We start from the raw sequence: 14,351 nt of genomic DNA, 5'->3' as shown, positions 1-14,351 counted from the left end.
GTGTGGACTAACTTTGTCTTCAGGAAGACCATCATGACTAACATCGGCGAGGGGGCTTTGTCTATGAATTTGTTTGTTTATGCTAACAACTAGCGCTTGTTGGTGGACAGGATTGAAGAGGAGCAGCTGGACACATCCAACGTCCCATCCAAGGCCGAGTCGGACAAGTACAAAGTCATCCGCACTTTCAGTTTCCTCAAGAGCAGGATGTCCAATACGCGCAACAAGACCAAAGTAGGTCCTGTGCGCCGTTAGGCCACGCCCGCAACGCATCTCAGTCTATTCTACATAAACAGCCTTACCATTAGCAAGCTAACATAACTATATGCTTTCCTAGTTTACAGTTAGCTGTTAGCATTAGCGATGTAACACCGTTAGCTTATGGTTTGACCGGGTAATTGAACCACAATATGCTTCTATTTATAGCTATATATGGCAAGGTACCTCTGTTTTATATACACAATTAGCTTTAGCCAGAAAACAGGCATTACACAGCGTATGTATGTATGTATTACTTGCACCATTAGCTTTAGCTCGCTAACAAACACAACTGCAGCACACCTTTATTTTGCATGAATAGTTAGCCTTCATGTTAGCCAGGCTAAAGGCTTTTATATCCGCAGTTTGTGTTGCTTTGTCCATAAATGAAGGTAGGAATTAAAGCGCGACTTAATCCTTTTGTAATGTTTTTGCGTGTATTTTTAGGCCAAAGGGAAGGACAGAGACATCAAGGATAGACAAGCTAGCGCACACCACTTTTCCGCCAACTCCTGTTTGTCCCCCGCCATGTGCGTGGTGTGCGACAAGCCGGCCTTTGGAAAAGACCTTCTGCATTGCCCTGGTAGGCCTCATCCACGGCATCTTCCTGTCATATTCCAACTTAATTGCGCAACATCTTTTGTCTCTCAGTCTGCACTGCCGCAGTCCATAAAGGTTGCAAAGATTCGGTCCCGCCGTGTTTGAAGGTGAGCATTGCGCTAGTCGTCGGCTAGCGTGTGACGTAGCCTCTTAGCTTCTGCTTTTTGTGGATGTTGAAACTCCAGGAAAACAATGCGTTTGTCACGGTGAAGAGCAAGACAGCGTCCCTTCCGCAAGGTGAGTGAGAGACTAAAACATACAATTAATATAATATAATGGCAAGCAGCAGATTGGTGACGCGGTGAGAGTCCACTTTATATCAATAAAACTGTATTCATATATTGTACCAACACATTACTTTTGCCTCAGATTTCACCGTGAGAGAGAACCCTCCTCAATGTATGATGCCCCCGCCTACCTCCAAGGACCCGTTGCCCTCTGCTTCTCTTGGCGGAAACGACGGGTAATGAGACCCCCTCGCCAAGTCTCCTAAACATGAAATCCTTACATCGTAAAAACGTGAGAATGACATGCGTTACAGTCGCCTCAGCGAGGGCTCCGAGTCAGAGATGGATGCCGGGAAGGCGAGCTGTCTCTCAGAAGATCTCCAGAACACGTCCTCTGCTGATTGGGCGCCAGGGGAAGGTAGGGCCACTCAGGCAGGGGCGCGAGCATGAAAGCGACAAGCATTTTTGTTTCCATTTATTTTTTATTTATTTTATTTATTTTTATTTATTTATTTTTTATTTTTTTTTATTTTAAGTAATTGGTTAATTGCTATATCATACATGATCAAATTAATTACGGTTGGCCCCTGCATATTTGTGGTTCTGCACACGCAGATTCATGTATTTGCAGATTTTTTTTTCCAAATAGATTTTTTTAATTATTTATTTTTATTTATTTTGCTTTTTGTTTTCAATAATTTTTAAGCAATTTGAAAAAATATATTTATTTTCAATGGCCATTAATTAGTACACTGATTTTTGGGACCTGTCGAATTGTTTTATTGTAAAGAATGCTAGAAAACAAACATCAATTGGTAAAATAAATAATTTTACTTACTTATCTTACTTTATTTGATTTGTATTTTGTTAAGTAAATGGTTAATTGCTTTGTCATATGTGGTCACATAATAGATTAATTAATGTAATTCAATTAATTTTAATTTAAGAAAATATTTGAATAATTAATTAATTAGAACGCAATGAAAAAAAACCCATCATGAATTACTTTTTTCTTTGAACATATTTTGATGAACATTTTTGACTTTAAAATAAAAATGTTTCACATAAATAGTTGCATTTATGTTAATATATTTTGCCTCCCATCGTCTCTCAACAGACAGTGTCTTGGCTGCCGATGCCGCCGATTACGAATCCGAGTCGTGGAGTTTGGCGGTGGAACACAACTTCTGCAAGAAGCAGGACAGACGGATTGTCAAGAGGCAGGACGTCATCTACGGTGAGCTGAACAAGTCCCAAGTCTTAAAAGTCCGACTCAAGTCAAGTCAAGTCATGTCACTGAGTCCCGCACCCTCATTAAAACAGAACTGATGCAGACGGAGCTTCACCACCTCCAGACGCTGCGCATCATGGCGGCGGTGTTCCGCCGAGGCCTGCGGGAGGAGGTGCAGCTGGACGGCGAGACTGTAGAATGCCTCTTCCCCTGTCTGGACCAGCTGCTCCAGCTCCACAGCGCTTTCTTCGCCACCTTGAAGGATCGCCGGCAGATTTCAGCACAGCCGCGACAACGCAAGAACTACATCATCCAGCGCATCGGAGATGTGCTGCTGCGACAGGTGAGCTGGAAACTTTGCAGTTCAGCCAGTTCAGAGCCAGTTTCACTTAGAAAACAGATGGAAAAGGTTACATTAACGCTTTCAAGTAGCAAAGCATGATCTATGAAACTCTAAACTGTGATAATTTGAGTTTGAAAATTCAGTCCTTCCCTTAGCAACATGAGATTTGCTAGGCATGTCTAGCATGAGTATAAATAGTACAAAAAAAGTATAAACATTAAAAAAAAAATCACAAAGTCAGAAAGACCGCCGGGTGTTCCTCCTTTGTCAGTTTTCAGACGAGAACGGCGAGAAGATGCAACACGTCTACGGCGAATTCTGCAGCCGGCACAGTGAAGCTGTGGGTCTGTTCAAGGAGCTCCTGCAGAACAACAAGAGGTTTCACAACTTTGTCAAGGTACGTCCTCAACGCATGAAGGAATTTTTAAGTCGAGGTGCTTCCATTGTACCCTGATGCTGCTTTTCCATTAGTTTTCGAAGGATCTTGTGGCATCATGTTACAGAAAGAGCACAAAAAATGGATACCTGTGACTAGGTGGATTTTCACTGTAATTGTCTTTTTTTAATTTTACATTGAAGCAACAAGGAGGTAACTCTCTGGTGCGACGGCGGGAGATCCCAGAATGCATTTTGCTGGTCACTCAAAGGATCACCAAGTACCCCGTTCTATTGGAGAGGATCCTCCAGTACACGCAAGGTCTGCTGCTGGATGTCAGCACTGTCGCGCAAGCCGCTAAACTCCGACTTCTCGTCACGTCTCAGAGGACACGGCGGAGCACGGTGAGCTGTCGGCCACGCTGGCGCACATGCGCGAGCTGATCGCCGCCGTGGACCTGCGGGTGAGCGAGTACGAGCGGCGGCGGCGGCTGCAGGACGTGTGGAGCCGCACGGAGAGCCGCAGCACTGCCAAGCTCAAGAACGGACGCACCCTACGCAAGCAGGACATGATGGGCCAGACGCTCAAGCACCAGGGCGCCCTCCTGTGGAAGACGGCCACGGGGCGACTCAAAGGTTTGGCGTGGAACGCATGCGTATGTCTTTAGTCATGTACTTATACAGTCTATCATTTTTAAGGTTATCTTTGTGTGTTTTTTTTTTTATCATACTAGTTAAAATTGATTATATTTTTTTAGTGCTCTCTTAGTGTTTTAAGTACTGTATATGTATAATTTAATTTCCGTAATCAGTCTAGTTTTATTTTTTTAATTACATTACATTATTTAGATGTCATATTTTTTAATTATATTTTTTTTGTGTCATTCTACTTTTACTGTTTATTTTGTTTTTTTTTAGTTTGATATAGTTTACATATTTCCATTTATTTTATAATTATACTGGTTCTAATATTTTCCTTGTTATTTTGCATTTAAATATTTTATATTTATAGTATTTTCATTTTGTAAGTAACTTTTTAAGTGTATCATACTAGTTATATTTTTATGTTTTGATTTATCAGTTTGAATTTGTCAACTCATTTTTTAAAACTTATACTAGTTTTCCTTTTTTAATTTTTGTGAAATTAATCATTCTAGTTTAAAATTTTACTCGTTTTTTTTTTTTACTAGTTTTCCTTTTATGTTTTAAACAACATACCACTTTTAATGTTTTAATTTATTTGAAAAAAATAGTCGTTTTCACGTATTGTTCTGTAATTGATTGATATTTTAATTCATCATTTGATTTTTTTTTTTTAATTGTTAAAGAAATGTCATAGTTTTATCTTTTTTGTTATTTATAAGATGCCATACTAGTTTTTGTTTTATTTTCATTTTATTATACTAGTTTTAATTTTTAACTACTTCTTTTAATGTTATATATTTTTTGTGTTTCATTATTTTTTTTATAATAAAAAGTTAATTTAACATACAGCAACAAAAATATCAGTCTTGGGAAAAACACAAACATCTTACTCCCTGCCTGGGGCTATTTTGGTAATTCAACAGACGTCCTGGCTCTCCTGCTCACCGACTCGCTGGTCTTCCTGCAAGAGAAAGACCAGAAATACACATTTGCCACCGTGGTACGTCCACGCCGAAGCGCCCCGAACGTTGCCCAATGCTCACTTCCTGTCGACTCGTGACTTGGATGTGCCCGCAGGACCAGAAGCCTCCGGTCATCGCGTTGCAGAAGCTGATCGTGCGGGAGGTGGCCAACGAGGAGCGCGGCATGTTCCTGATCAGCGCATCGGCCGCCGGGCCCGAGATGTACGAGGTCCGCGCCGCGTCCAAAGAGGAACGCGACGCTTGGATGCGACTCGTCCGCGAGGCCGTGGAGAGGTGCGTGATTAAAATATGATTTCTCTCAAACATGCTCTCTCCTCATCTACTCTTTTCTCAATGTGGTTTTATTTTGATGTTCCTCAGCTGTCCCGAGGAAGAGGAAGAATACACGAGTGAGTCGGAAGAGGAGAAGCGCGTCGCTGAGGCTCGCTTTCATAAGGTGCAGAAGTTTCAAGGTATGCATTTGAACAAAAACTATCGGGACATACAGGAAGTGGACATAGCCAGGAATGTGGCACCGCTATGCATTATTCAACACTGCTGACTTTGGCTTTGTCCCAAATGTATTGATTTCCTAATCAATCAACTGCTACTATAAGTATATTTACTATATTTCTCTTTACCGCCAGAGAGCCTGACGAGCCGGGACCAGCAGATCTGCTCCAGCCTGGAGGCGAAGCTGCAGACGTACGCGGCGCTCTCGGCGGAGTCGACGCAAAGCGAGCCGCAGCTGCTCGTCTGGCCGCGCCCGGAGGAGCTGCCGCAGCCCAGCGTGCTGCTGGCTGCTGCGCTGCAGGAAGGTTCGCTCTCATGCACAAAGATTATTTTAGTGAAATGAAACTAACGAAAAAAAATAAAACTAAAATTCCAAAAACAATTTTGTTGATGAAATAAAATAAAAACGAAAATGCTCTTTGCAAAATGAAAACTAACTGAAACTACATTTTATGTTTACAAAACTAACTATAATTATAGCAAAAATGTCATTTGTTTTAGTCTTTGATAATTATTTTAATGCATGAGCCTTTGGGGATGATTTTAAATATATTTTGATATTAACCGAAATAAGGACGTTTGAAAGTGTGTCACACAGAAGTGACATCATCTCGCAGCAACCAATAGAAACGCACCTTCAGATGATGTCGCTCCTATGGTGTTTTTTAAATATTGCACACAAGTAAATACTACACGTTTTTTTAAACCTAAAACTAATACTGAAACTAACTAAAACTAAACTAAAACTTAGCATTTATTAAATAACTAAAACTAATAAAAATGAACAGAACCACCCTAAAAACTACGTAATTAAAACTAATTTAAAAAAAAAAAAAAAAAAAAAACCTCAAAACAAAATAAAAACTAAAATGAAAAATTCCAAAACTATAATAACCCTGTTATGCACACCAAGCATTATGGTTTTGTTCATACAGCTGGTACAGAACCTGATTATTTCTTTATCAATATTATATATTTTTTTCTTTTTTTTCCTGTGGCTACCATCATAAAGCAAAGACCAAGATATGTATTTGGTATTATTTTGTCAGAAAAGGTTAAAAGATAATTTACATTTTTTTTTTTTTTTTCGACCAAATGAAGCTCTTTCAACATAGTTCCTTGGCCTCAAGATGGCACCAAAGCAATACTTTTATGGCAAACAGGGCTTTGGCCGAACCACAAAAAATAGCAAATACTGGTATGTTGAAAGGGGAAAAAAAACAAAAAAAACTTCCTGATTTGTTGTGCCTCCACCAGCTGAGAACCTCAAGTCCATGCTCGTGTCCAGATCCGGACACGGCTTGGACTCAGGCGGCGACTTCGCGTTCGCTGAAAGTCCCGCCATCCCACCGGAACGGTCCTTCGATACGTGGTCGGCTTCACCTGCGGGCCACGAGATCATTCAGCTTCGATCACTGACTCGTCTGCAAAGTGAAGACTTAAAGGTACACAGCAGTGAGCACAAATTCTGAGCGGGAAATAAGTGTTGGGTTTGTTTCTAGAATAAAAATACTGTGGCTAGCAAGCAAACTAACATACTATTTATTAACCTTAGCGCCCCCCCACCCCCACAAAAAAAAAAAACAACATGTTAAAACATGTTCAAAAGTAAGTTGTTTTAATGGTTGTCAGGAGAGCAGGGTTTGATTTGGAAAGTTGTGAGGACACATCCTGTAGAACAGAAGCACACAAAATGGCAGTAGAACTTTGTGTAGCCTCCAGGGGGCGCACGTCTCTCACAGATGGAACGTCACCTCAGCCATAGCAAGAAGCAGTTCTTTGTTCAACCTCAACTTTTGTGTCTTACTGTGTTTTGACAGATTGCTCAAAGTGTGCAGAGCCTCACGCAGCTGCTCTACAGTCTTCAGGTGAGTTTTGTCAGTTTCAGTTTCAAAAATGACTCACTAAATCACTATTCTATTCAGTTTGGTTCCATTCCGACGGCGCGGCCTAAATTTGTCCAGAAGTCAGCAAATGTAGTCATGATGAAGTCATAATTACTGTGAATGTTTATTATTATATGTTCCAATACAGTACAGCAGTATAGTAGAGCATTTAGTACCGGGCTTTACAGAGAAAAATATAAAGGACTTATTCTATTTTTTTAAGTTGTGCATGCCCATTTTATCCTTCCATTTCTCTGGACACAAGTTTGAACACTCCTGCTTTTTAAGTGCAGGTGCTGACGGGCCCTCTTTGATCTCATTTACATATTCAAAGCGTGCACATTTCACCCGTGCAGCTCAGGTGAGCCGTCACATTCAAATGCGCTTGTTTATCGGCGCACCAGGCCGCGGTGACCATCCAGGACAGCTGCTACGAGCTCCAGAGGTTCCTCCTCCGCGAAGCCGGGCTCCCTCCCCGGCGCCCGGCGAGCGCCACTGGCGGCGAACTGCAAGATCCGCGGCGCCACCTGGAGAAGAGCAAGGAGGATGTGGCGAGAAAGCGCGAGCGCTGGGAGAGGGAGCGCCAGGCTTGGGAGACCCGGCTGGACGAGAAGGAGAGCGTGGTGGCGGACCGGGAGCGCCGGTGCCACCTGCTGGCGGAAGGGCTGCGGCGCGAGCGGGAGGAGCTGGACCGGCAGCAGGAGGATTACCGGCACAACCTGGAGAGGCTCCGGCAGGGCCGGAGGAGCGTGGAGAAGGAACGAGAGCGTCTGGAGAACCACAAGAAGCTCCTCCACACGTGGCGGCACAGCCGGCAGAGGAGCCTGCCCGACGCCGTCATCCTTCTGGATGACAAGCAGGTGGGCGTGGCTAACGTCAATTATTTTTTTTGCGAGTTGTCATGCCTCCATATATTGGTTGATCATCCATCTAAACGTGTTGAATTGAGTATTAACTCATTTGTTCCCAATAACATGTATATACATTTTTTTATGTACATCCCAAAGACGTATTTATACGTTTTTTATTTGTTTGTTTTTGTTTTTTGTTTTTTTTTACAGTAGGCTTTGATGCAGCCTCTCAACAGCAAAGAACGGTTGCAGAAATGGTAGTTATTACACAAACGGCCAGCAGGTGGCAGCACAGCCAAGGAGACCAGGGCCATATTGAAAAATAGCTAAATTACTCACAATTTTAAATAGATTTGTGAAAACTGATGAAAACTAGCTCCCTTCTAATGCTAATTGCTGCAAAACGGAAACGGGTAGAAACATACTTTTTTTTTTTCCTGATGAAAGAAGAGACTTTAATCTTTCTCGATTCATATGTGTTAATACATTTAATAAGCGAGAATATTTTGCCTTGATTTAAATTATTTCACCTCTCTCAACTATTTTTAAAAAAAAGTGACAAGCAACTTTAACTCCTGCTAAGAAACAAGACCGCAAGAACAGAATCATTTTCACATTGTAAGCCAGATGGTATGCAACCACGGACCCCGTTTTAAGAACCGACAGTCTTAAGGTGTCCCCTGAGGTTTAATGGAGCTGCTCCGCAACGGTCCGGCAAGCGCCGGCCACGCCTTCCACAGCTCCTGATGTACGAGCTGCGATAATGAGCGCCATTTCAGCTCCATTTGTCCCCACCGCCGCGCGCCAATAAACATTGACGTGATGGATGGTAATTAAAGTGCAGCAAATAAAAAGCCCCGCTGCAATAATTAAAAGCGCCGGGGCCTGAAAGGTTCCTCAATGATTGCTTCTGTGTCAGAAAAGCAGTGGGGGGGATAAAAGGGTGCACTGTTCCTCATGGGGCTTCAAGCTAGGCCAGGGGTGGGCCAACATGGAGTCCAGGGCCACATTTTTAACCATTAATGTGAACTATGACCTGTATGATGCAATTAGAAATCAAATATTTTTGGTATCTTTTTGAGAGTGGAAGTAAAAAAAAATAAAAATAAAAAAATTTAAAAAAACAACCAAAAAACAGAAATAGTCATTTAAAAAAGTAAAATAATTTGCAACCAGGGTTATAATAGATTTGTAATATTCATTATTTTGTTTTGACTTGTTTTATACATTCAGTTAGTTTTAATGAGTTTCTAGAGCAGGTTTCTTAGTTTTTATTAGATTTTAGTGTTTTGAGTTTTTTTTTTTAAATTAGTTTTAGTCTTAGTTTTAGTTTGTGGAGTATGGCTGAACAGTAATAAAAATAAACTCATTTAAAATGAAACCTAAAGGCTCATGTATAATATGACCTGACAAAGATGAAAATAGAGGACAATTCTGCTATAATTATAATTTTTCTAAACATAGTATTTGTCGTTTTCAAAACATTTTTGTTTTTATTTAATTTCTTTAACGAAAATGTTTCAATTTTGAGTTATTTCGTTAGTTTTTACCAACTATAATAACGTTTTTTGTTTTTGCACAGAAACCTGCAGGATTTGTGACCAACCTGTACATAATTCCCTCCAGCTTGAAGGGGTGTGTAGACTATTTAAAAAAAAAAGAAAAGTTAAAGGTATACTGTATGCAGTTTCTAATTTAAAGTGACACTGTGTAGACATTTTTGCCATCTAGTGGTGAACTAATAGAATGCAATGACTTAAGTTGGAAGTGCGTGCACCACGGTGCTTCAGAGGGACCGCACGCCGCAAGCTTACCACCAATTACTACATTCACTAAGTTTGTCTCCTTCGTGTGCGCGTAGCAGAAAGATGGTGACAAAACATGTCAACCAATGAATAAAATTTGCTAAAACTTTTTTTTTTGTCATTGAAATAGTTTTTTTTTTTTTTTTTTAAATAAATGAACATTGAAAAATCCAAAATGTATGCACACCTTTAAATAAATACATACAGTACGCATATAAAAAAAAAAATACAGAAATTTTATTGAACCAAATATTTTGGTTAAATACTATTACAAAGCTTGCAGGGGCCATACATTGCTAGCCCATTAGCTATGCCAATAGCGCCAGCTGCATTTTTTTTTTACATGTCAAACACTTCATTCAGTCCACACGGACAAAGGCTCACCTGGTGCCTTTTTTTGCTTCATTTACTCATTTAGGTCCTTTCTAGTTGCTAGGCAACATTGGCGTTGACAGGCAGCTTGCCGAGCCCGAGGCAACAGGTCACGGGGTGAACTCTCGGGCCTGCTCTAATTGGCTGCAAGTCATGTCAATGTGACAAGCTCGTGTGAGCGCGTGGAGCCAAAACACTGGCACGTTTTTACCCCTGTCGTCGTCGTGTAGAAATGGCAGCCACATGGGCCTTTTTGCCAATCACAAACGACGTCATTTGTACAAATTGTCATGACCTCTTGATGACATTTTTAGACGTGCATTTTTATTTATTCATGACAAAGGTTTCTCTGCCTTAATGCATAAAAAAAATAGACTTCTTAAAAATGTTATTTTTGTTTTGTAAATATTTTATTTGTATTATTTCCACCTCTTAACCCGTCTTTTTCCTTTTTTTTTTTTTTTTTAACTTGTTTTCTTTGTATGTAGGACTGTTTTACTGGATTTTGACTGATTTTGCAAGGCCCACCGAATATTGTGTTCTATTGCTATAAAAACATGGCACCTACCAAAAGAACGATTAGTCTCTTCTTTCATCAGGAAAAAAAATATGTATATATTTCTATCTATTTTGGGTTTGCAGCAATTATTAATAGAATACAGCAAAATTTTATCATTATTCACAAATCTGTTTAGAACTGTGGGGAATTCAGCCTGTTTGCAACATGGCCCTGGTTGATCTCTTATACTCTGCTGCCACCTGCTGGCCATTTTTGTAATAACTACCATTGATTCAGCTTTTCTCTGCAGTTAAGAGGCTGCATCAAAACCTCTTTATGCTCTAGCATATTTTTTCTAATGTATAAATGCGTCTTTGGGTCACTTAAAACATTTAATATAAAACGTCTTTATACGTTTTTGGGAGCAAATGAGTTAATCATGATTTCTGGCTCAATAAGCTTACACTGTTAGTTGTTTTTGGCAGAGGATAAAGAAGATGCACTTGCGAGTATTGTTATATGTTCTGTTTACATGTCTTGCTGCATCATGTGTTCCAACTATGGTATTTTGCATTGTGTGTTAGCACAAAGCTATGAGACTTAATATTTGCCAAACTGCTACCTGCTGTGTATTGCATACAAAAAAAGTGCACATATTCATGCAATTAGCATATGATGCTAACTGCCACTTTCCTCCCTCTACTTTTAATCCTTAAACTTCACCTTTTGTCCATTATTTCCAGAATGCAAGCGCGGGGAGCGACCGTGTATTTGTGAACGGCAAGTGCAACAGGAGCGACGCCGGCACGCACAATTGCCTCAACGCGCTGCTGGCCCGGTCCAACAGCAGAAACCCACTCGACGGCGACAGCTCGGCCTTTGGTTCCGACCCGGACGAACGGTACACTTGGCATGGTAAGTGCATGTTTTAGCTGACCCTGGCTGAATGGGAAATCATCAAAAGGGCTCTCGTCTTTGCTATCAGTCCACATGAGAACTTGTGAGAAAGTCAACAAAGTAATTTACACGCATGATGTTCTCAAGGCTGGTATCCGGTCCGTCCTTTCAGTTAATCAGTGTCACCTGATAAAGACAACAACCAAAAAAAAAATCAATGGCTCCTCTATGGACTGGTTGGGGCAGCAGGCTTCAGCATTGATTTGTGCAAATGCAGTTTGTATAATGTACTAAAGAAAATGTAAGAGAGACAGGATGGAATGTATTATTTTTTTTATTATAAAAAAAAAAAAGAGTAAAATAAATAAATAAATAAATAAACAAATTAATACAATTAAAAAGGATGTAATGTAATGTGACTTGTGACATAACATGGCACATTGTATTGTCATGTGATGTATTGCAATATATATTTTGTTTTTACAGAAAAAAAAATGGCAGCTGTGGTTGCCAAGAGAAATTTTGTAAAAAAAAAAAAAATAACATAAAGTGCAAGTGTAAACAACTTTACAGAACAACTAGTACATTTTACTGGTATTTAATATAGAATAAACAGTAACTGCTTCTAAACTACACTGTGATTCAATGTACAAACAAAATCTGCATAGAAAATTTTAGAAAGACAGGATGGATGGAGTTTTTTAATTAAAAAAATAAAATAAAATAAAAAATAATTTAAAAAAAAAGGATGTAACGCAATGTGACTTTTGACATAACATGCCTCACTCTATTGTAAGGTGATGTATTGCACTGTAAAAAAAAAAAAAAAAAATGCTGTTATTGCAGAAAAAAATGGCATCTGATCACAAAAATGTGATCTTTTTTTTTTTTTACATTTTCTTACTGTCAAATCAACTGTTGTGTCTTACAACATATTAATGTAAATTACACAGTGCTCCATTGTTTTTGTATTTGCAGTTTTTTACTTTACGATTTTATAGAAATTCTTCATGCGACAATGTCATGTGACCGACGTTAAAATACTTTATGAAAACTAATGAAATAACTCAAACAAAAATTGAAGAAACATTTTGTTAAGAATGCTTAAAAAAAAACATGAGGTGATCACCATAGCAACAACAGATGAAGTTGCCATATAGATGCTGTATCTTTTAAAGTACGCGCCTCAAGGCTCGCTGGCTGTATGCTGACGTCTCATCTTTCACACTCACACCACTTCTATAATGTACACTTAATATCATTCATCACACGCGCGCGCACGCATACATACTCCCCTTCAGGGACACAATCAGGCAATTTATAGTTCACGCCATCTGTTACCATGACAGCGCACCTGGCCCTGTACACACACACACACACACACTCAACGCCCACCTCCAAAAGTCCTTAAAACAGTGTTATTGATCCCCAGGAGGAATTTGGAGAGCAGCTGGAAATCAACCAAAGCACACTCGAGAAGGCCCCAAAATATCTCTATTGTGTCTCTTGCAACGTGTTTATTGTTGATGGTCATGCAGTGCATCCTGGTGGTTCTAATTGCGTGACATCCTGTTCCTTGTTTGTGACTCGGCCTCAGATCGTCGGCACGCGTGGTCGTCATCAGCGAGCGGGGCTGATACGTCATCCCCGTCGCGCCCGCCGCCATCGCTAACCCTTGACCTGGGACGGCCGGTTTCCATGGAGACAGACAGCGGCGACGAGCAGGGCCAAGAGGAAACGGTCGTGTACCTCTGAGCGCATTTGAATGTGTGAGCTTGTAAGTACAATGTACAGTAAATTGTGTACATATTAACATTTACATGATCAAGTGTTATGTAATATGTGTTGCTTTAGGTTCTCTTTTTTTTTTTTTATGAATTTGGTTCATTTAAATATATTTATTTTTCTTTTTAAAACTCATTGCATAACAGTTTAATTTATTTATTGTAAATAAAATGTGAACAATGTTTTGTAATTGTTGTAAATAATAAAATAATGTAAAAAATGATTAAATACTAAAAATATTTACATTTACAAAAGTAATTAATTAATTACAGTATATTGAAAGAAGTATAAATAATATGATAGAAAAAAAAAAAGGAATATCAGAATTTTTATTCCAACTTGCCTGTTTAGTAAATCAAACAAGTAGAAGACACTGCTCATAAAAATGGCCTCCAAGAATAACTTGTGACTCCTGTTGGACCACGGAGACATTTTCAGTTCGGGTACGGTGGACGTGCGGTTGCCAGCGGCGACAGGTAGCGGAGCAGCAGGTGCGCGCATACCAATGATTCCCTGTCCGACAACCAACACCTCCCAACCCAACATAATATTTCAGTGATCTGAGCTGTTATACAGTTGTAAAAATAATAAGAAAAAAGGTTTATAGTTGCTTACATAGCATGATATGGCACCAAAGCACAAGATGGAGCTCCTCAACTCACTTCAACATGGGTCCTTGACACCAGGATTAATTTTTAATAAACAACTATGGATAGAGCCCATAGAGAAAAAAACATGACTATAGCAAACTGTGTGTATGTGGAGGACGACTGTCATCACACTAAAACAGTCCCGCCCTCACCCCGCTCGCCATCCGTCATGTTTATCCCCTCTGTCGCCGTTAAAATTCAGATTGCCGCGATAGCTTCTTCCGCCGGAGGGCCCGAGCGAATCTCATCACATCACCTCATCAATTTTGAAGACTCCGCTCCGGCGGGTCGCCATTTTACGGCACCGCGGCCCACTTTTACCAGCTTTCACCTTTTTGATTTGTTTCCGGCTACTGGATTGCTTAGATTGAGTTCAATGCAGTGGATCTATTGCTGCGGTTCTATTTTGACCCCCCCCAGGGTCTCGCTAGCTGTAGCTTAGGGGGCCCACA

The 14,351-nt window shown here is 40.1% G+C and overlaps 1 protein-coding gene across 1 annotated transcript in view; it reads left to right on the top strand.

The window, feature by feature from the left end:
* arhgef28a (Rho guanine nucleotide exchange factor (GEF) 28a) overlaps positions 1-14,351 on the top strand; it is a 48,686-nt gene that overhangs the window by 3,189 nt on the left and 31,146 nt on the right. The window contains 19 exon segments of the mRNA XM_077498264.1: positions 111-234; positions 706-841; positions 910-1,095; positions 1,228-1,321; positions 1,400-1,503; positions 2,203-2,322; positions 2,409-2,659; positions 2,931-3,056; positions 3,239-3,356; positions 3,422-3,670; positions 4,603-4,679; positions 4,757-4,935; positions 5,023-5,114; positions 5,289-5,459; positions 6,412-6,599; positions 6,975-7,022; positions 7,445-7,900; positions 11,311-11,482; positions 13,062-13,241. Coding sequence (XP_077354390.1) covers positions 111-234; positions 706-841; positions 910-1,095; positions 1,228-1,321; positions 1,400-1,503; positions 2,203-2,322; positions 2,409-2,659; positions 2,931-3,056; positions 3,239-3,356; positions 3,422-3,670; positions 4,603-4,679; positions 4,757-4,935; positions 5,023-5,114; positions 5,289-5,459; positions 6,412-6,599; positions 6,975-7,022; positions 7,445-7,900; positions 11,311-11,482; positions 13,062-13,219 — 3,049 coding nt within the window. The 3' untranslated portion in view covers positions 13,220-13,241.

This window comes from Festucalex cinctus, chromosome 15 (assembly GCF_051991245.1).
Source record: "Festucalex cinctus isolate MCC-2025b chromosome 15, RoL_Fcin_1.0, whole genome shotgun sequence".
Classification (NCBI taxonomy): domain Eukaryota; kingdom Metazoa; phylum Chordata; class Actinopteri; order Syngnathiformes; family Syngnathidae; genus Festucalex; species Festucalex cinctus.
Note: the sequence above shows the minus strand (reverse complement) of the source record. Positions and strands in the feature narration are given on the sequence as shown.